Raw genomic sequence first — 20,779 nt, 5'->3', positions numbered from 1 at the left:
AACCATAGCTACAAAATTCAACATAAGAGACCATTTTTCAGTTTTTGGGGCAAGAACTAGACAAAGATGTCTCAAACATTTCCCAAAAATTTACATAAATAGAACAGTTCAGAAATGTTTCTAGGGCTTTTTTGAAGGATTTGTATTACTCTTCATTGATAGATAGGATAAAACAATTTTATTAATGTCTGCCATTGACCATGAAATATGTGAATGGGACTAGAGTACAATTAGGAGCCACTTAAGTATGGGAGTGTCTAGAACACTAGCAAAGATACGAATGATAATGACAGAAAGAGATGAAAATCAGTTAAACAAAAATGGAGGTCAAAATAATCTTAATGAGGCCCTGCATGGAAAACCACCTTCTTGCCTGCCTTCAAGATTGGAGATGGGATTGACTCTACCTACTGCCTAAGTTCCTTTGCCAGCTCTCCCCTGACAAATATTATGGAAACATGTCAGTCATGAGAAGGACCCTTGCTTTCTGGTTGAGAACCAAACTACCACCCTTCTTCAACCAGGACAAGGGAAAGGCATGCAAACTGTGTTCTACTTTATTATCCTAGTCGGATCTCTCAAACCATTACTGTCTACTCCATTCCCCCCATCATCCCTTTCACTAAATAGCGTTGAGCCAAATCTCTTTTCTGAGTGCATTAAGTAGATCCATTAATGGCTAATCAGGCTGTCGATTCATTCTCCAGCCGATTGTTCAATGAATATTAGAGAGAGCTTAACCTGGCAACCACCTTTAAGAGCCCTACCCTTTTATATATGAGAAACCGAGGGGGGTACCTAAAATAGCTTGCTCTCCCTGTAATATTGAAGGTTGGTTCATTCGGAGAATTGTGTGATTCCGATCCAAATCCAAAATCTATGAATATGAAACCTATGAATATTTCTGATTACACAGGCAGGAAAAGGCACTGAAATGAAACCTCAACATCAACGCCAAAGTGGAAATAAAAGTAGAGGGAAAGAAGGAAGACCCTAAATTTTGAAAACATAGAAAGAAGCTATAAAACAAAATATGAAGCTTTACAATGTACCATAAGATGGACAGATAGAGATATAGTATTTAGAACAGATATTTAGAAACTTATGTTATGATACGACAAGGATATGACATGTACATATATATATATATATGCTAAAAAATCATTAAACGAAAAATTCAAAATGCCATTCATGAATTTCAAATTTGAAAATGAAGCCAAAAAGAGAAATATCTTTAAGGGAGGCCGAAGCCCTCTATCAATAAGTGATTTGTAAGAAATTGGGATTAGTCTTGTCTCTTTTTTATCTTTTTTCTGTTTTCTCATACAGAAACACCAGTTGAAACAGTCTATACCACATTTCAGCCACACATCAGAGACATTTCATACAAGAATCCATTTCCGAGATGCAGAAATGTGCTTCCACAGCTGGGGGGGTTGCAACTATATGGTTGACAGAATCAATGATGAAATTAAAAGTTGTACTATACTTTGTCAGCCATAATCTAATGTTGCAATTACATCAAATGGTGAAAGCAACCCACAATTTTAATCAAGGAATACGAGTTAAGTGTACCTGTGAGGAAAATCCACAACCAGACCACCTGAAAACCCAGAACGCATTGCAGCAGCAGTGATCATTTCAAGCTGAGCTGGATTTTCAGGATATAACTGCAATACAGCTCGTGCACCTCTTGATAAACATCTATAAAGTGTTCCAAAGAAAGCCCTGCATGTCACATGAAATGAGATAACTCAGTATAAAGATAATCAAAGAATTCTCAACATAAAAACAATTCTGAGATTATTTCACATAGGATACATATGATCCACTGCAACATTTAACTGACCAAAAACAATGAGATTCAAAGGTCTAGACAGAGAGGAAAAGATTATCAATGTATAGAAAGGAATCTTACTTCAATCTCAACCTTGGTTCATTGCACGACTTGTCAGCATTGCAAAGCCACTGTTCAGAGGGGGGAAAGAGTAGCATAAGATATTTAAATCATTTCTTAGAAACCAAGGGAAAATTTAAGTACATACTCCATGGATGGTTTTCACTGGATACCAATGTTGTAATTTTAAATTAGGCTATTCTCCTAACTGTGTCATTCCCCAAGTTGATAGATCAGAGTAAAATGAAGAAAGCAGAAAAAGGAATTTCAAAACATGATATATCTATTTATGCACTCGTGGAAAAAATAAAATATGGCTGCAAACAAATATGTTTTATTCAAACTGAAAGTGTTTTTTTATGGAGAATCATCTCCCAAACTGTACACAAGTAACAGACACCCACAGAAAGACCAACCAAGAATGACTTCCCTATTCATCTTGTGTGTGTCTCTTATACAAAGTTCCCAATAGTCAGAGAGAGTAAACTGTTGAAGAAAATTTTCCAATCAAGTTCTCACCCTTCTTAACTTTATCTTAAACGTTATTTCTTCATGGTATTTTAAAATTGCCCACTAATATACTAACATCTATTCTCCCCTCTCACAATTGAGTTCCCCATTTAGAGCTAAAAAATATTCATAGAAGCAACAGGATTGAGAGACACAGATAACAGATTCCGATATGCATGGAAGAACTCAAATCACAAGAGCTGCATCAAAAGACAGCAACAAGAACTAAAACATGTTAACCGCAAGAAGCTAGCATTGGAACTCCAATAGGATTAGCAGTAGACAAGGAGAAGAGCAGAACACTGAGGAGCCTGTTGCAAAGGATGACAATCCCAATGCTGGACTGCACCCTGGGAAAAATACTAAATAGTACCAAATCTCAGAAAAGAAAACGGTCATAAGAGGACTCGAGCAACTGCAGAAGAAGTGGCTGATGAACTACCTCCTGTACAGATTAGCTGAGCATAAGAATTGCCAAGAACTATACCTTCATTATATTCATCATCTCATTCTGATATTTGTTCAAAGATGCACACAATAAGATGATTGGCAGTATACATTATATGTGCCTGAGGCCCTGAGCTATCCAAAATTAAAATAAAATGAGAATGAATTTATACATTAATTGCAAACAAGTACTTTATAACGGGAGCAAATAACCACCATTATCCCTATGTATAGCTCTATCCATATGTGCATATTTCTATGTCAGCCCAGTAATTAATACAGGGTGGCTTCCACGAGTGTTGGTTGACCTGCTTTAATTATTGTTCGGTGACCTCCTATCTAAGGACAGTACAAACCACTATTCAGGGAGTGGTAAAGTTATCACTTAATATCTATGTTGCACCATATTTCAGGGACGGGAAGCAAGGGGAAGGGTTTCTAGGGACAGCTGGAGGGTAACCTCAAATTTCCAGAGGGTGTACTGACAGGGACACCAAATATATTTAAAAATACTAAAAATAAACTATTTAAAAAGAAAGATTCTAGAAAGGAGGAATATTATAATAAAACTCAATAATATAGCAATTCCTAAAAAATAGGTCTAAAGATCTTGTCTGTGTGGATAGTGAAACCCTGAATAGAGAAGAGTGGATATAAGGTACCAGAACCTACCAAAGATGGGAATCAAAATATTGTTGCAATTATTCCAGTTTCAGAATGGGCCCCATTTTGGATAGTAGACATCTCAACATTCCTAAACCATCAAGGGACATCTTCCAGACATCCCGCTTTCCTGGCTGGTAATGTCTAGGGGACAAGGTGGAAGACCACCACAGCTTCAAGGATGTCCCCACTGCTTGAAGCCCCCAAAACCCTGGGGACAAGGGAAGCAAAGGGAATGTGCCCCCAATGGGTGGGGACAGGTCCCCATTCTACACTCTTAATGCAGTGCAGCTGAAAGATAAGGCATACTAAAAATAGTACTTCCATATATTGTATAGTGCAACTGTCATTTAATGCATAGTAGAACTCTATTTAATGTCTAAACTCTTCAAATGTTGCTATAAACATGTTTTACAGGCAAGTATGTTTTAACAAACACATTTTCACATAGAAAAATCCAAAATAAATGTATTTTTATTTAGATTATTAAAAATGTAGCATGCTTCTTCAAAATATAATAGCTTTTCCAGTTTTCATCAAGAATATGAAATTCACAAATGTTTATTCCAGAAAGTCAGTGCAGGACAAGCATTTAATTGTCAGGTAAACTCATTCCGCTCACAACATAATGGTTAGAGCATACATACCTGAACAGCTGAGATACTGATAGCACCATCTACAGTTCCTGGCCGCAAACACAATCCCTAATGCAGTTGAAAAGAGGTTTCTTAGACGAAAAGTAAACAAACAAATTGAAAACAATAATGTTTGAAACAAGAAAACAGTTGCTATTAGCATATATCTATAATAACCACTCCTTCCGCTACAGAATAATAGTAAAAAAAATAGAGTTTGGAGATTTCTGTGGTGAGGATTTTGATTTTGAGATCTCGGAGAATCCACATTTATTTTGATTTATCTCATCCTTTCTCTTCTCTTCTTTGCAGATTTTTTCCTGATGATGAGTCATGGTATTGACTCGAAACGTCGAAACTTAAAAATGAAAACTGTGGATACTCCGAGATCTCAAAAGTAAAAAAATTCCTAAATGTCAACTGTAAATGAAAAGTTAGACAAATCATGATCAATTGCAAACCACTGAAAAAAAGTTTTCCAGCATTACCAAAAGAATGCATACTTCAGGATAAAAAGCCTATAAGTATATAGTATAATTTTAAACCGAAGACTTGCATTAAGAAAGACATTTATTACATATCAACAGAGATTTCTAAACAAGCTTTCTACTGTTCTTTGTTCTAGAGAGTCATTAACCACCCTGAAATTCTTAAAGAAATAAATGTAATATCAGTTGAATTAACTGTAAACTTTACTCTCAGTAACAAAAACATTTTACTCCATTAAGAAATATAGTCAATCAATATGATCCACCATAGATGAAGGTATCGATCATTTTGGAAATCTCAGAAGGTCCAAAAAATCTTTAAAATGATCTGAGGCTTCCTAGAAAATCTATGCACAATTGAAAACCTTCAGATAGTATTTAGTTCCAATTTGAATATTTGAAAGAAAACATGGCCCTTTTTGGAGTTTCAGTGCCACTTTCCCATACAAATTGTAGAAAACCTGGCTGGTTAACTTCTTTTGCTCAAGATTGTGGAGTAGGTCTAAAACTGTTTTCAATAAATGACAACATTTGTGTAGTATAACACTTCTTGATGCCTTACATGAAGCTTTCAAGCTCTATGGAAAACCTCCTGATAACATCCCAACAAAATCAGGAAATTGCAAGTTTTTCAACACGCCGACGTTATCAGCTGAGCTTTTTGGAAGTTTTTCAAACTTAAAAAAATTGTGATTTTATCAATAAACTTGTGATTTTATCACAACTCGATCCAAAAAATCATGAGTCATTTCTGGGCTGCATATAAGTTAGGGAAAATCGTATTTTTTAACTTATTTTGCACTCAATCCTTAACGATTCAAGGACAGAGGCGACCTCCTATTTTTGCTTCTAGAGGACGACAGGGTCCATTTCTAGCCCTAGGGGAAGGGCTTCTTCCACTAGAGGAAAAGCCATTCCTTATTCCCATAAAAGGGGCAAAGGAAATCAATTTATGACATGTAGATGACTCATGATGATGACATACATTTATTATAATTTTTGTTGATATTTTGAGTCAACTGAGTCCTAAGTTGCACGAAATGGGGAAACAGGTATGAGTTTCCGAAATGGGCACAGGTACGAAACGCAACCTCCCCAAATTTTGGAAACAAGGAAACACGAATATATATATATATATTAGAATTTAAGACATTTAGGAAATGTTATGTGCAATCATAAAGCATACATGATACATTATAATTTATTACATTTAAAGATTATGATTAAATTTAGAAGCCACTTTAGTCGCCCGATAAAACAATAAAAAACAAAATAACAATAAAAAAGCATAAGAAAAAAGTCAATTTGCATGAGGAAACTCCATCGTACGGCGCGCAAACAAGATTCTGGCCGTACTGGCCATGTTTCCTCCTCGAGAAACGGGTCGTACGGTATGGGTTTCCCCGTATGCCTCGGAAACAAGTTTCCAGCCGTACTAGCCACTTTTCCTCCTCGAGAAACGGGTCATACTATACGGGTTTCCCCGTTTCCGTATGGAAATGGACCCTAGACCCACGTTTCCTGCAACTTAGACTGAGTTATGACTCAAGAATCAAGACTTGATTCACTGTTGATATGTCATGTAGCAGTAGACTTCTCAAGTTATACAACTTATATATTAGATTTCTTTTCATATTTAAGTGGCAATGCATTTATTCGATGTTGTGGATACCAGTGTTGCACGAAATGCACCCCCCCGGGTCAAAACCCGGAATCGCAACCGTACAGATCCATGGGTGATCCGGCCATGGAACCGCATCCCGGAATTTCGTGGGCCGGAAAAAATAATTCCTGCCCTGGGGAACCGTTCGGCCCGATCCGCGTTTCCGTACGCCCAGGACGCGGTTCAGGGGCCGAATTGCCCGGTGGATTCGTCACGGATCAGAGCCGACTCCGAGAGGATCACAACCGTTTTCGTGGGCCACCGGCTAGTTCCACCGTGTGGACCCACAAAGTTGTTTTCTCCTCTCATTTGCTCACTCTTGTATTTTTAGAGAGCATGGAGAAGAGAGGAGAAAGAGAGGAGAGCTTGGAGGAGTGAAGAAGGAGGAGTTAGGAGCAGTGGAGGAGGAGCTTGGAGGAGTAAAGAAGGGCTTCCATCTATAAGAGCTAAAGAGGTAAGAGCAAACCCCAAAATCCCTCATTTTTCTATCATTTTTTTTGTAATTTTATCCTCCCTCTCCTACTCTTTCCCATTATTTCTTCTTTCTCATTTAGTTGCAGGTTGTCCACCACCTATATTCATATTCCAAGTAAGTGTTCTTTTGGCTTCTATGTATCATTCCACTTTTGGTTTTCATGATGGCAAGGGGGAGTAGGAATAGAAGGGAAGTAGAACAAGAGGATAGTGGTCCCCATATGAGTGACCCAATGTATGATGGGGAGGAAGGGAATGAACCTGAAGAGAACACTGAAACACTAGAGAGGAAAGTTGCATTGACACCCTTGTGGAACTATGTGACCAAACTTGAAGGGGGAAAAGGTGGTAGAAGCTACAAGTTTTTGTGCCCTCATGGTTGTCATGGAGGAAAACCATATAGTGGTTCATATACCCATGTGAGGAGGCATCTTTGTGGGGTGATGGACAGTGATGAGAAAAAGGGTGTCGTGGGGATACAAATTTGCCCAAACATTTCAACTGAACAAAGAAGAAATACAGCCAAAAGCAAGAAACAAAAAACTCGGTTTGAATCAAGTGCAACCTCTAGATTTGGTAGCTCATCTCCTCATGGTACTTTTGCAAGCTCTGTAGGTAGAACAATAGGGGATTTCCTTAATGTTGTTGGGGGGAAGGGGGGCGGATGATGTGGATGGAAAGATATTATGATTTCTTTGTGCTTGCGGTGTACCATTCAATGTGCTTCGCTCTCCTATTGCCATGATATGGTTAAGGCCATCAATGAAGTCCCAACTATGAAAAAACTAGAATAGTGTTATTAGAAAGAGAAAAAGCAAAGGTTCAAAGAGCTTTGACACATTTTACAAATGAATGGGTGGATTGTGGGGTATCCATTGTATCAAATGGGTGGACAAATATTAGAAACCAACATTTGGTACATGTTCTTGGTGTTTCTGCTAGTGGTGCGGTATTTATTACAAGGCATGACTCCTCCGTCAGCGCAACTTCCCAAAACATTGCAAATCTCCTATTGCAATCAATCAGAGATGTTGGTCCTAATAATGTGGTTCAAGTGATCACTAATAATGCAGCAAATTGTAAGGCAGCAAGAAAAGTTATTGAGCATACTCATCCACACATCTTTTGGTCTAGGTGCTTGGTGCACACATTGAACCTTTTGATGCATGATATTGTGAAGCATAAAGAATGTGGATGGATTAATGAGATTTACAAGAGAGGGAAGCAACTCATTAAATGTATAACAGGGAATACAAGGGTAAACTATTTTTATGGCACTTACTCCAAGTTGTAGTTGCTTAAACTTGCAAAAACAAGATTTGCAAGTTATTAACTCACCTTTAGGTGGCTAGTGAAGGTGAGACAAGCTTTAACTAATATGGTGACCTCTGAATCATGGGAGGAAATTAAAACTGATAAAGATGTTGCTAATGTAGCTAAGGACACTATTCTTGACATGTTATTTTGGTCGCAGATTAAATATGTTTTACAATTCACCAAACCAATTTATTACGTGATCAAGTTTGCAGATGCAGAACGACCAATAATTGGGGAGGTGTCTGATCAAATGGATAGCATGTTGGGGCAGATTAAAGACATTGTTGAGCCTAGAGATGTCACCTTGTACAATTATATTTGTGCAGAGGTAGAAAAACAAGGGATATGCTAAACATTCCATTGAATGCCTTAGCATATGTTCTGACACCTAAATACTATCATCCATCATGGCTTTCAACAGCACAATCTGGGGGGGAGCAGGAGAAAACCAAACCTAGATCCAGAGGTTCTAGAGGCTTATATGAGAGCACTGGATAAATTAGTCCCTAATGAGGAGGAGTCTGCCATGGTATGGAAATAGTTGAGCAACTATACGCTTAGCATTGGTCCATTTGGGAGCATGCATGCAATTAGAGATCGAGAGATTTTTTCTTCTCTTGAGTGGTGGAACATGCATGGAGGTGCTACTTCAATTCTACAAACTTTGGCATTGCGGGTGCTATCACAAGTGGTAAACACTTCTTCTGCATAGAGGTGTTGGAGTTCTTATTCTTTCATCCACAGTGTTGAAAGGAACAAGTTGTGTAATATTCCTAATTAGCCCCAGCTAATTGGAATATTCGATTTTGCCAGATTTTACCTTCTATAATTATTTTGTAAATAAAAAAAGTGAGAAAGGGGGACATAACTCACTTTTAGAATAAAAGTCACTTCCTAGTAGCACAATGTTGTGACTTAAAGGGAGAGCCAAGGGGGCCAAAAGGGGGACGCAGAAATGTAGCCCACGCAGACACATGGAGGGACTGCGCAAGAGGGGAGGAACACGTGACAAAAGGGGAATCACGCAAGAGAAGGTGAGCATTGGGATTGAGAGAGGCAGAAGCTATAAAAGAGAGAAGAGCCCCCTCATTTTGATCATGGAGTTATGTGCAATTTGAGCTAGTCGTTTCAACTTCTGAGCACGCTGGCTGTTTAGCTGGTCTGCAGTGTTGTTTAGTGCATTGAGTGTCTCCGTTCGGAGATCTCACCCTTAGCCCTGGGGGACTTCGAGTGCCTGCTCGGGCAAGGTATTTCCATTGGTATTTCAGCAGTAGTTTATAGCATTTCAGTAGTAGTTTCATCAGAATTCTAGAGGAATGCGCAGCACTTGGAGAGGGACGCAGTTCTTTTTGGTTGTAGTGCTGGATTGGGGTTTTGCCGGTGGAGTTATGCTGGGAGATTGAGCAGGCGTCCAGCTCTTGTCTCATTGGAGGATTTTTGGCAGGGTTTCAGGCACTGTTTCAGGCAGAATTTAGAGGAGTTTTCTTCACTGGCAGCGCAGGGCATTGAGGAACTGTGCAGAACCCCCAAGAGGGTGTTTTTCGGGGGTCGGCCATTCCAGGAAAGCTTTCTGGGTTTTTCTGGGTTTCTTGAGTAGAGCCCGAATCCAAAGTTTTAGCTTTTTCCGAGGAGGGGAGAAGCCCCAAACCATCATTTGATTTCTAGCAGCAACAGCATCCACGCAGAGAGGCCATTCTTGTCATTCTGAGAGTATTTCTTCACTTGCCTTGTGCAAGTCGAGGTGTCATCTGTCTAATCACCTCTTGTACTCATTTTATTGCTCAGTATAATAAAATGGCTTAGCATTTCTCGCTGCATTTCTTGTGTACATGCTTATATTTCCGGTTTACATTTGCTGTTCCACTGTTATTTTATCACTTCTGGGTTATTATATCATTTGCACATATTTGGTTGGAGTTTTTGCTGGGGTTTGAGGAATATTCTGGGTTAGGAATATTACAAGTTGAGTTTACACCGAGTAGAGAGCTTGGTTTATGTTCACTACAACTTGTGATTGTTGTCCCATTACTATGATGATGCAAAGACTAATAAATACCTTAAGATTTGGGAAGAAATCCAGAGGAGCCCAATTTGGAGGATGGAGTGTTGCGATTAGAGGATGCTCTCATCCAGAATGATGATGATTGAGTTGAGATGCCACCCCCATTTGGTACCTTGGTTCCTAGGTTCCATGCTTCAACACCAATAGCAGGGGCTTCATCTTCATCAGTTTCAGTGACACAACTTCCACAGCCACCATCTTCTTCATTGCCACCACGTGGAGGCCCATCGCCACGTACTGTTCGTGGTGGAAGGAGGAGAGATTAGTAGATATATTCACAATTTACTACTTTTGTCATAGATTAGACTTGTAGGCTTGTTGTGAATTTGAACTTTTTTGTCTTACTCTTCCTAGTTCAATGTGTACTTGAGTCTTGGTGGTGACCAAGTGGCCTATTTTGTAAACATTATTAGTTGAATTTTTAGACATGACTAATGTTGACAGTTGCTCACTTGCTAGATAAGTTACTTGAATGTTTGATGATTTTATCTTCTAAATGTTTTATGTTTTATAATATGCTTAAAAATTTGATGTATGTTTGTAATTGCTAGAATCTAGATGGTTGATGCTCGAATAATTAATCATTGATGTACAATGGAATCATGGATTTCATATCTATCTTGATTTATGTAAATATATGCATGTTTTCATGTCTTCTACCACTAATTTGGTATTTGGGATGTTTTTTTAATATAAATGCAAATATATAAAAATATCTATGTTGCCAGGAAACGTGGGTGCGGGGACGGAGACGGGGACGGCATTTTTGGAAACAGGGTGCGTGGGTTCATCGATAATATAATAATAATAAATTTTAATAATTATATTTTATAAATTTATAATTTATAATTAATAATATATATGAAATTTGAATTTGTATATTTTTTCAACTTTAAACAAGAAAATTTTAATGATAATCATTTAAACATGCACATCATTGAACATTCAACATTGACATTGAAATTTCAAAATTTATCACCAAAAAACTGTTCTTTTGAATCTTTTCCGTGTAACCATGACACTGTGACAGCTATGTGAGAGAGCTCAAGGCTACTACTAAAACTGAAAATTCAAAATACATACTAAGATAAATGCTAGACTCGGCTATTTTGGTGAAACTTGGGACAGATTTTGTCACACACAGGCTTTAAAATAACTATGCAGCTTAGGTTCATTTGCAATGATGCCTATCAATGAATCAGGCTATGGTCGTACAGACCCTTCCTCCTACACAGCCAAGGAGTGTTAGCATTTCTGCCTCCTGCTCTAATTTCAAGACAGCTTCTCTCCTTATTGAGATTGCTCATTGTGGCTAGAGCTTGAGCTTGTAACTTTGCTTTGAATGTTCAGTCTCTCCCATATAAAAACACAATTTTTTCATAGGAGATTCTTCTCAACTTGATAGTGGTCTAGTATTTTCTTGATGTCTAATCATCCACCTGCCCCATGCATGGTGTGCTCTGTGGTAAAGCAATCCCAAATACAGTGACAGCCTTACCCTTCCACAAAACATGCTTATCAGTCTTTTTTTTGTTTTCAATAAAATGCACAACAGCCATCTGATGGCTTGAGGGATAGTTTGTCTTTGAGTGCGAAGCTCTGCCTGAATATTAATTATCTAAACATAAAACATCTTCGCAGTTTTTAGAGATTACTTGGTGTACAAGTCTGTAGAGACCATATATGATTTAGGCATATTTTCCTAGTTTTAATCTTAACATGATGTTATCAGAATGCTGTGAGAAATTGGCAGATTTTGTTACTTAATTTAGCCATTGTCCAAAATAGCCCTTCGCCATTTAACAGCCTCAGCTGATTACAGCTTATGGCTGGTCTCAATCCTACTTTCTATTTAACCGAAAATGTCTGAACCTGTATGTGTGCATTTACAGTTTATAATTTGATGGTTATTTGGCTCGGGAATGAATGTTTCATTCCAAATTGATTTACAAGAATTCTTAAAAAACAAGACTTGTAAAAAACTTAAAAAACCGGGTGCGGGTACCCGTGCAACACAGGTTTTGATGGTAAGGACCGTGGAAGAATGTTTCATTCCAAATTGATTTACAAGAATTGATTTAGGGTTTTTTAGGTTTTGTTATAAGTTTTACCTTTGTTATAAGTTATTTTTTAAATTTCAATAAAAAAAAATTATTTGAAAATTAAATTTTTAATATAGTTTTTTTTATGAAGAACCCAACCCGAAGAACCCGATGAACCCGAAGAACCCAAGAACCCGTTAAAGGAAAAGAACCCAAATTTTTTTTTTTGAAGAACCCGGTTCTTCTGGGTTCGTCTGGGAAGAACCCGTACCCGAATCCGGTACTTGGGTGCGGGAACCCGGGACGGGTTCGAGAACCCCACCCCCGGGTGCGGGTACCCGTGCAACACAGAAAAATATATATATATATATATAGTAGACGCTTCGCTTCCTAGATTTTTGGGAATGAAACTTCCACACCCCCACTTCGTGCAATGTTGGTGGATACTTTAGATGCTAAAAACAAATTAAAATTTTAATACTTTTGTACTTTTTTAATTTTGCTGAGTTCTTGCCAATTTTTTCAATTTTCTCCTGACTTCTACGACTTTTTCAATTTTCAGACCCTTGCCAATTTATTCCCGAGATCTACTTTTTCCACATTGCTTTCAAGACCAAGATAATGTTTTCATTAAATATTAAAAAGATTTTCTTGCGATAACATTCTCTTTGTAGGTGACCACAGGCATGCTGAAATTTTCCATGGCCTTCACCTGGGTCCTAAATACATAGACAGACCTGTTATGAAGCTTTCAAGGCCAGGACAATGTTTCTATAAAATACTAAAAAGACTTTTACATAATAACATTCTCTTTGTAGGTAACCATAGGCATGCTGAAAATTTTTTATGTTCTTCACCTGCTTCTTATATACATAACCAGACTACACCTTGATATATCTTCTGAAGACAGTAACATTTGGACCATAGCAAGACCTGTTATAACTTGAAATTGCCCTTGAGGTATTCAGTCCTAACAGGATCACATGAACACTTACAGAAAGCACCAATGTCAATTCACACAGTCCCTCCTGCCCTGGGCTAGTGCTTGCTAGCCTCAAGGGGGGATTTCCTAGTGATTTGAAGTCAAAAAACTTCTCAGGTGGATCCTGCAAAAGATTTCAAATCTGCAATATGTACTTGCTAAAATCTTATAATTATTCATATTTCTGCCATTGAACACTTGAAAATATTGATTAAATTTCAGAATTACAAGTTAGAATGTCAAATCAATGTTTTCCTTCAGTAATATACTTCAGATCCGCAAGTAAAACACCCAAAAATCAACAAATGAATTGTTCTTTTAAAGTATTTTTCCAACTGGTACCTTCAATCCAATGGGCATGGGGTTCAAACTTCAAAGAGAAGAAAATTGATGATGCTAGTGTTACTCAAAGCTCGTCAAATCATGAATTTCTACATCAAATTATTAAATTTATCCATAAAAAAGAGTTGGTCACCATTACCCACCAAAAGTGGGTAACCCCATAGGAAAAAACTTTTATCCTATCTTGGACAGCCAGCCAGACAGCAGCTCTATACATTGTCGGTTCTGATGACATGCCACACTCCGCCATTTTCATGGCTCATACACTTCTCACCATCAGGCATTTCTCTCGAATGAAGATGGGTCACCACTCGACCAGTAATTTAACCATTTTGCAATCAAGTGATTTTACTTATGGGGCTTATATGGATGATTGACAGATCTTGACTATAAACTTGTTCTCTCACCTTCCCAGGGTGGTAGTCTTTAGCCTTGGTCTATTGGAACCTTCTCTAAGACCAAGGAACCTTCTCTAAGGCCTTAGGGTTATAGGAGGGGCACTACTTGGAAAACATGGATTGAAGTAGCATGTCCATAACCATCCCATACTTAAAACCTTTTATCATTCCCTTGATTTCACATCTATCCTTTGGGTTTGTTGATATTGGTTCAATGGGATTTGGCACCCTCATATCCGCATCCTTGTGTCAGGGCTAGAAAATTTTGCTCTAGAGGTTGATGCAGCTAAAAGAAAAGATAAGAGCACAAAATGGCCACACCAAAAGAAAAAGAAAAGTTAAAACATAGAAGTTGGTCAGGACATAATTAGTGCATGGGGAAAAGCATAGCATAAGCTCTACCCCCCTCATTAGCCATTAGTTGGTTCCTAAGCACTAGATGCTCCATTACATCATAAGGAATCTCTGCATATCCCAACCTTGATGAGCGAGAAACCGACTCATCCTTAAGGGGTAAATAAATGTTATATCATTAAAAGCAAGCTTGGACACCTAAGCTATGCTCCATATCAAAGCATTATCAAAAAGAAGTAAAAGGCACACCAAAGGGGTGGAAAAAGCAAGCCGAGGAAAGGGGTAACTCATGCCTCCACGATTGCTCCCTCCATACATCTATACACTCAAGATGATGGACCTCCATCAGCTGGTCCCATGGCCATGGCACCTAACCATGAAGTCTTTCCCTTGTGTTCCCACCACTATCACAAACACCTGGATTGAAGAGTTGACCTTGGACATGTCACCTCCCCATAGGGGCTATAAGCACTTAATAGGGCTAATTACCCAACCACCTCTAACAAGTTAAGGAACACTTTTAGGGGACTTGGTTTGGTTAGATATTTGAAGGTGATCCCAATTTGAAGTTTTATTATGCCCTTAACAATTATGGTCCACTATGATGCATTTATGGTCATTGTCTCTAATGAGTGGTTGCTTTCACTTGAGTTTGACATGGTCTTGTCAAGTGGTCTTTTCACAAAGCAGCAGAGGCCTTGTGCAATGCGGCCACACTCACTCCATGCCTAATCCACACAATGCCCAAGTCGTAATATACTTCCGAAGAGTTGTGATGACCTTGAAGATGCAATGTTGACCCTCCACAACAAAATGTTGGGAACTTTGATGATTCTAGCAATCTAAGTCATAGGGCTCGTCGAACTTCTAGGTTGAAGTTCAAAATTAAATGATCGCCAAAGAAAAATTAAAGTTCGTTCTGGTTCAATGAAGGACTTGACTAGCCTTTCCACCACCAGCCACTACCATGTGTTGTTGTGGATTTTAATTGAAGTTTTCCATGTGCCTTGTTGTGGGTTTTAACTAGAGTTTTACGTGTGCCTTGCTATGGGTTTTAACCAGAATTTTCCAATGCCTTTTCCAATTTTGTGTCTTATCCATACTACGAATTCCCAAACGAACCCATTTTAACCATCGAGCCTCATCTCTACATTTTGTCGTTGTCAATTCGTTGCATTGGGCAACTACTACTTCCTACCTGTGGGCCTGCCACGAGGTTGTGATTCGCTGCTAGTGAAGGTCACACCATCACAACTATTGTGAAATCTAGAGCAGCTTAACTAGGGATTATTTCAAATGAATTCTCTATTCTTTGACAAGTTCTTGTGATATTACATTACTTCATTATCATTATTATTATCTTCTTTTCATCATCAAGACAAATGCCAAACAAGAAGATCATAGAAACAATAAAGAGAACACCAGAGATAGGCTCCAAGCCAGGGCAAAACCCACAGAGGGGAAAACCTAGAGAACTTCCTCTTATAGAATCTTCTTCAAAGGAGACTTCCAAGACCCAAGACGCAAACAAGAACCTTCCAAGACCAGGCCAACCACCATAGCGAGATATGTCCTCCAACCAATGTCTGCAATGGCTTTTTCTTTATTTCAGACCTGTGGAAACCCTAATGTCCACAAAAAACTCGCATAAGAGAGTTGATCAAGGTGTATTTCAAAAGCAGCTTCATCAAGACATCCTCCCTTTCCTTCGTTGGTCTATTCTTCCTTTTCTCTAGCCTTCGCATTACCTTCTAACCGTGGAAGCAAGGTCGAAGTCCCTTTATATAGTCTTTCGTTGAGCTAGAATAGGCCTATAAGCCGACTTGAGTAGAGGTTGGGCCACCTGATCTTAAAGGTCTTTTAGACCTTTCTAGAAATCAAATAAATTTTTTCTTTTTCTTGTTACATGTGCCCAATGGGTCTTTTACATCATGACTTTGACTTTGACTCAAGACAAAACCCCTAGAGCACTCAATGGGTGCTAAGACCTAGGACCAAAAACCATGGGCAAGAAACCCATGCTTCAAATAAATAATTTTCTTTTATAAAAATATTTTTCTTTTTCTTTTCTTTCGACAAGAACAATAATAATTACATCATGTCATGATCCAAAATACAATTATGAACACCAACCCTAGTTACAACTTTCCACACTTCCTCTTCACTAGGTAGGTATTTATAATTGACCAACGATACAAGGACAGTACTTCCTTTGAAAAGTTCTCATAAGAAGAGTCAGATTGGTAAGCCATCTTGTAAGCATCAACATTATGATCAATTCATCACAACAAAGCCTTGGGAAGCAACAAAATTGTAGCTTGTTGACTTTAATGTAAAACAACATAAGAGGTATTTTGTAATAATAATTTATTATATAAAAAATGTACAAGTGATGATAAATGTTACAATGAGGCCCTGCTTTTATACCTAAGCAGGTGACCGTTCATGATTAGGCATGTCATTTAAAAATGCCTTTTCACTTAACCAATGAATATTTCAGATAATCATTATTATTTACATTTATTTATATTTATTTTATTTTATGTAATATATATTCGTAACATTGCCCCTTCCTTCAAAAGCTTTGTCCTCAAAGCTATATTGTCAGCACTTGTCTTCATCTTGCGGTTGTCATCTCAGCATATGGAATTCCTCATTGCTAACTTAGCATGTATAGTTCTCTGGTAATGGTGTCTTGCAAATAGGTTTTTTTTTAATAATGATCTTTTTATAGTATATATATATATATATATAATTTAATTAATTAAATATTTTTAATTGAATTTTATTTAGTTATAGTGTTTGACCCAAATGTATCCGATTGCCCGTTCTGTAATGTACCCTTTGACCTACATTATATATATATATATATATATATATATATATATATATATTTGGGAGTTGTTGAGCCACCGAATGAAATTGTGTGCCTGAAAATGCCTCAAAGTATAGACCGATCATGCCTTTCGTTCTCAAATCTATGTGGTCAAATATGTAAATTGTTCACGGTGGGTTTTGAATCGCTGATGGAATGACAAAAATTAAATCGACTATACAAAAAACATAGTAGCATCCATAAATTTAATTAGCAGTCAAATTCAAAAATCAATCATTGAATCTATTTGTAACGACGCATCCGAATGCTTGCAGTTATTAATTGTTAGTACATTAATAATTAATTGATTGGGAAAAAAATTTCCAAGGTTTTGGTTCATATTTTTAATGAGCAATATTATCAAATAAGCCAAAAAGGGTATTTCACCAAAAAAAAATTAAAGAACATACAAGGTTAAAAGAAGTGAAGAAAAGGCAAAAAAAAAAGTCTTTTCAAAATGTCTTTTTTGTTCAAAAGGATTTTCTAATTGTCAAGGGTTATTCAGAAATCAATATGTGGTTTGCACAAAATGTTACAAAAATTTTACTTTAGTCGAACATCTAAGTGATGCACAAAAACAATCATTAGCGAGAGATATAGAACAATTAATGGCAACATTTAGGCAACAACATGCAGATTTTATTAAGGAAATGAAGAAAATGGAATCCAAATTGCAAGTTGAACTCCCATCATCGCCCCTACAAAACGATATAATCTAGTGTACCGAGAAATTGCAGCTGGAAGATCAAGAGAAAGACAAAATTGTTAAACTTCAGCAAAAAGCGATACAACAGGGATATAAAGATCTTGCGGATATGCATTACAAAGAAGTAATGGAAAAGGACGAAGAAATTTCTCGCATCAAGGACCACGTTGAAAAATTACTTGCACAAGTGAAGAAGACTAAGGTCACAAAGAAAGAACTCGAGAAGCACCTATCAGAACAAGAAAAGAAAAATTTACGTTTAAAAAACCTTAATAAAAAATTATTAGAACAAATCAAAAGTTTAAAAGATGAAGAGAAGGATACTAAGGATAAAGTCAACAATTCAGAAAACAAAGAACTCACGTCTAAGGAATCATAATCAAAACCTTCTTACACAAATAAAGAAGCTTGAAAGTGATGTGAAGTTGCTAAAAGACAAGTTAGAACAACTTACTTAAGAAGTGTCTAAGTCTCTAGTTGTAATAGTCCAAGTTGAAGATAAAGGAACGAATACCGAGCCAGTCAATATCACAACTCAAGAAGAGGATAAACCATTTGAAGAAAAGACACTCAGATGTTGCAGTTCAGACGATGAACATTCCAACTGATAGTTCTGTAACGAACTCAACAACATCGACACCTAAAAGAAATCAGGAAATTGCCAAACACGTGATAAGGGAAAATCAAATCAACAGTACTCCTTATCGACATTCGAATCACAAGAGCAAACATCCCAATCAGTCTGCATATCTGTATCACTGAAAACAAAAACAACAAACTCATGTTCTAAAGAATAATGATGTTAGCAGAATCCATACTGACGATAACAAATTATCCCAGCTATCAAGTAATTGCCAAGTTCCACAAAAGATTAATTTAGGATGGTTTGATCCCTTATCAATGTGACAATTTTTTATCACTTAGAGGATCCTATTGTCATGTATCAACGAAGATGACAACTCGAAGAACTGCAAAAGATACAAATAAATCACAAGACAAAGAAATAGATGACATGCCTTGTCAAGCAATAAGCTTTGAGGACAAAGCTTTATGAAGAGGAAGGCAATGTCATGAATAAAATATATATAAAATAATAGAAATAATGTAAATAATAATGATGAATAATTATTAATTAACTAATATTTAATAGTGAAGTGGCATGTCTCTATGGACATGACCGTTCGTGAAAGGGTACCTATCTAGCTCTATATAAGGGGCCCTCGGTTGTAATCAAATCAGCTCACTTGTATTCAAATATTCTTATATATATAATTACTTGTCAATAATATTATGAATATCATTGCAATATACGAACTTTGTTCGTTACATTGGTATCAAAGCATTCCTCTGAGTATACGAACTTTGTTCGTTACATTGTCCTTGGGGTCTATTCTTGTATTTGATGTTGTACTCTTGAAAAGACATGGATGCCCATGTATTTTCTGCCACTGTTGCATACTCGCGAAAGTATTCATCAAAGAGTTCATTATGTTTTGTTGTTCCTTGGGTTGTTGTCTGACTATCTCAAAATTGAGGAAGTAAGGGTCGATGATTTCTTCCATTAGTTGTCCCTATGTTGTGCAAAGATGTTGAAAAAGCTTGGATTATGGTTGCTTCTCACTTCAGCACCAGCCTTGTTACCCACATTCAAACCATTAGTAGCATTGTTACATGTGCTGTTTAGATTTCCCAAGGCCTAGGCAATGAGCTCCGTCATCTGTTGTTGTCACTGGGCTATCTGTTGTTTCCCTTGCATTAACAGTTGGGTTATTTGTTGTTACCCTTGGTTTGGCACATGCAAGAGGTTACTAGGATCTTGTTCGCCTTGTCTTCCCCCATCTCCCATATATGAATTATGGGTAATCCTTTTCCTTCTGACTGTAACATTGCTCCTATCTTCTGGAAGCATACAAGACTCATATACTCACAAGCTGGCAAGATGCACAGCTCTGGTACCACTATAATATCCTTAGGGAATTCTTCCCTTAGGATTTTAAGAACATGAGGGAATATTGCACCAAAATTACAATATTCTTTATAATTTTCCCTAATGGCTATTAAAATGCAATGGTGAGCAAATAAGTAATATCAAAAGAATACACCAATTAATAATTATTACAGGTTTATTCCCTAGTTGTAGCACTAGACAATTAGGAGCAGTAGTATACCAGAGATTTCATTGTAAACAATTCACAATTCATGAACATAAAACCAACTCTTCGTCCATATGGGGTTTGTCCCATAATCCTTCAATATTCACACAACAATTAAAGTACAAATGACTATTAAATTACTAACTATTCTACTAGTATATTTATTTGCCTGACCTTATAACCAACTTCAAAAATTGACCAATTGATTGCCTCCTCGCTGTCACTTGTGGCTTAATGAATAGTTGCCAACATAAATCTTTTGGAAGGTCTCTGATGACAATAGGAAGGGTCAATTGCCCTAACTTTGTTTAATAAGCCCTTAATCCTACTTAATCGTCCCTCTCTAGCTCAGTGAAGGAATTTGTTGCCCTACAAGGGCACAGGATGGCCTCTGCTACTCTTGTTTCCCCGTAATCAAATTGGGTTGGTTTTGTTGGTGCAAACTGTTGGTTTTGGAGGCTATCTGGATGTTTTGTTGTCCAAATCTATGTCTATGGAGGGGTCTTCAAGGTCCTGTGTGAGCCTGGACAGCTAAAGAGGTATTCGATGACTCAACAAAGGGTTTAGTGGTTATACCGCAGCTTTAAATAGCCTCAAGGAGGATCGTTGACCACAGATAAAGCCCTAGAGGGTTGTTGTTACACTTAATTTGAGTTTTGTTGCCTCGGAACTTGACGTTGCCAGCCCTAAATAGCCTCACTGCCTCATGAAAGATCGGTGGGTAAGGGAATTACACAACAAGTTTCTTCACTAATCAAACCACTGAAAAAC

General features: G+C 37.4%; 1 protein-coding gene across 1 annotated transcript in view; it reads right to left on the bottom strand.

Annotated features, from left to right (window-relative positions):
• The window catches only part of RID2 (S-adenosyl-L-methionine-dependent methyltransferases superfamily protein), a 202,350-nt gene that overhangs the window by 107,241 nt on the left and 74,330 nt on the right, over positions 1–20,779 (bottom strand). The window contains exons 5-7 of the mRNA XM_089448242.1: positions 4,165–4,221; positions 1,919–1,968; positions 1,576–1,728 (exon numbers count right to left, since the gene is read on the bottom strand). Coding sequence (XP_089304368.1) covers positions 1,576–1,728; positions 1,919–1,968; positions 4,165–4,221 — 260 coding nt within the window. The remainder of the gene's footprint in view (positions 1–1,575; positions 1,729–1,918; positions 1,969–4,164; positions 4,222–20,779) is intronic.

This window comes from Pinus tabuliformis, chromosome X (genome assembly GCF_031772625.1).
Source record: "Pinus tabuliformis cultivar Carrire ecotype Pingquan chromosome X, CPIR1, whole genome shotgun sequence".
In the NCBI taxonomy this organism is placed as follows: domain Eukaryota; kingdom Viridiplantae; phylum Streptophyta; class Pinopsida; order Pinales; family Pinaceae; genus Pinus; species Pinus tabuliformis.
The sequence above is the reverse complement of the archived record's forward strand: the minus strand, read 5'-3'. Positions and strand labels throughout refer to the sequence as shown.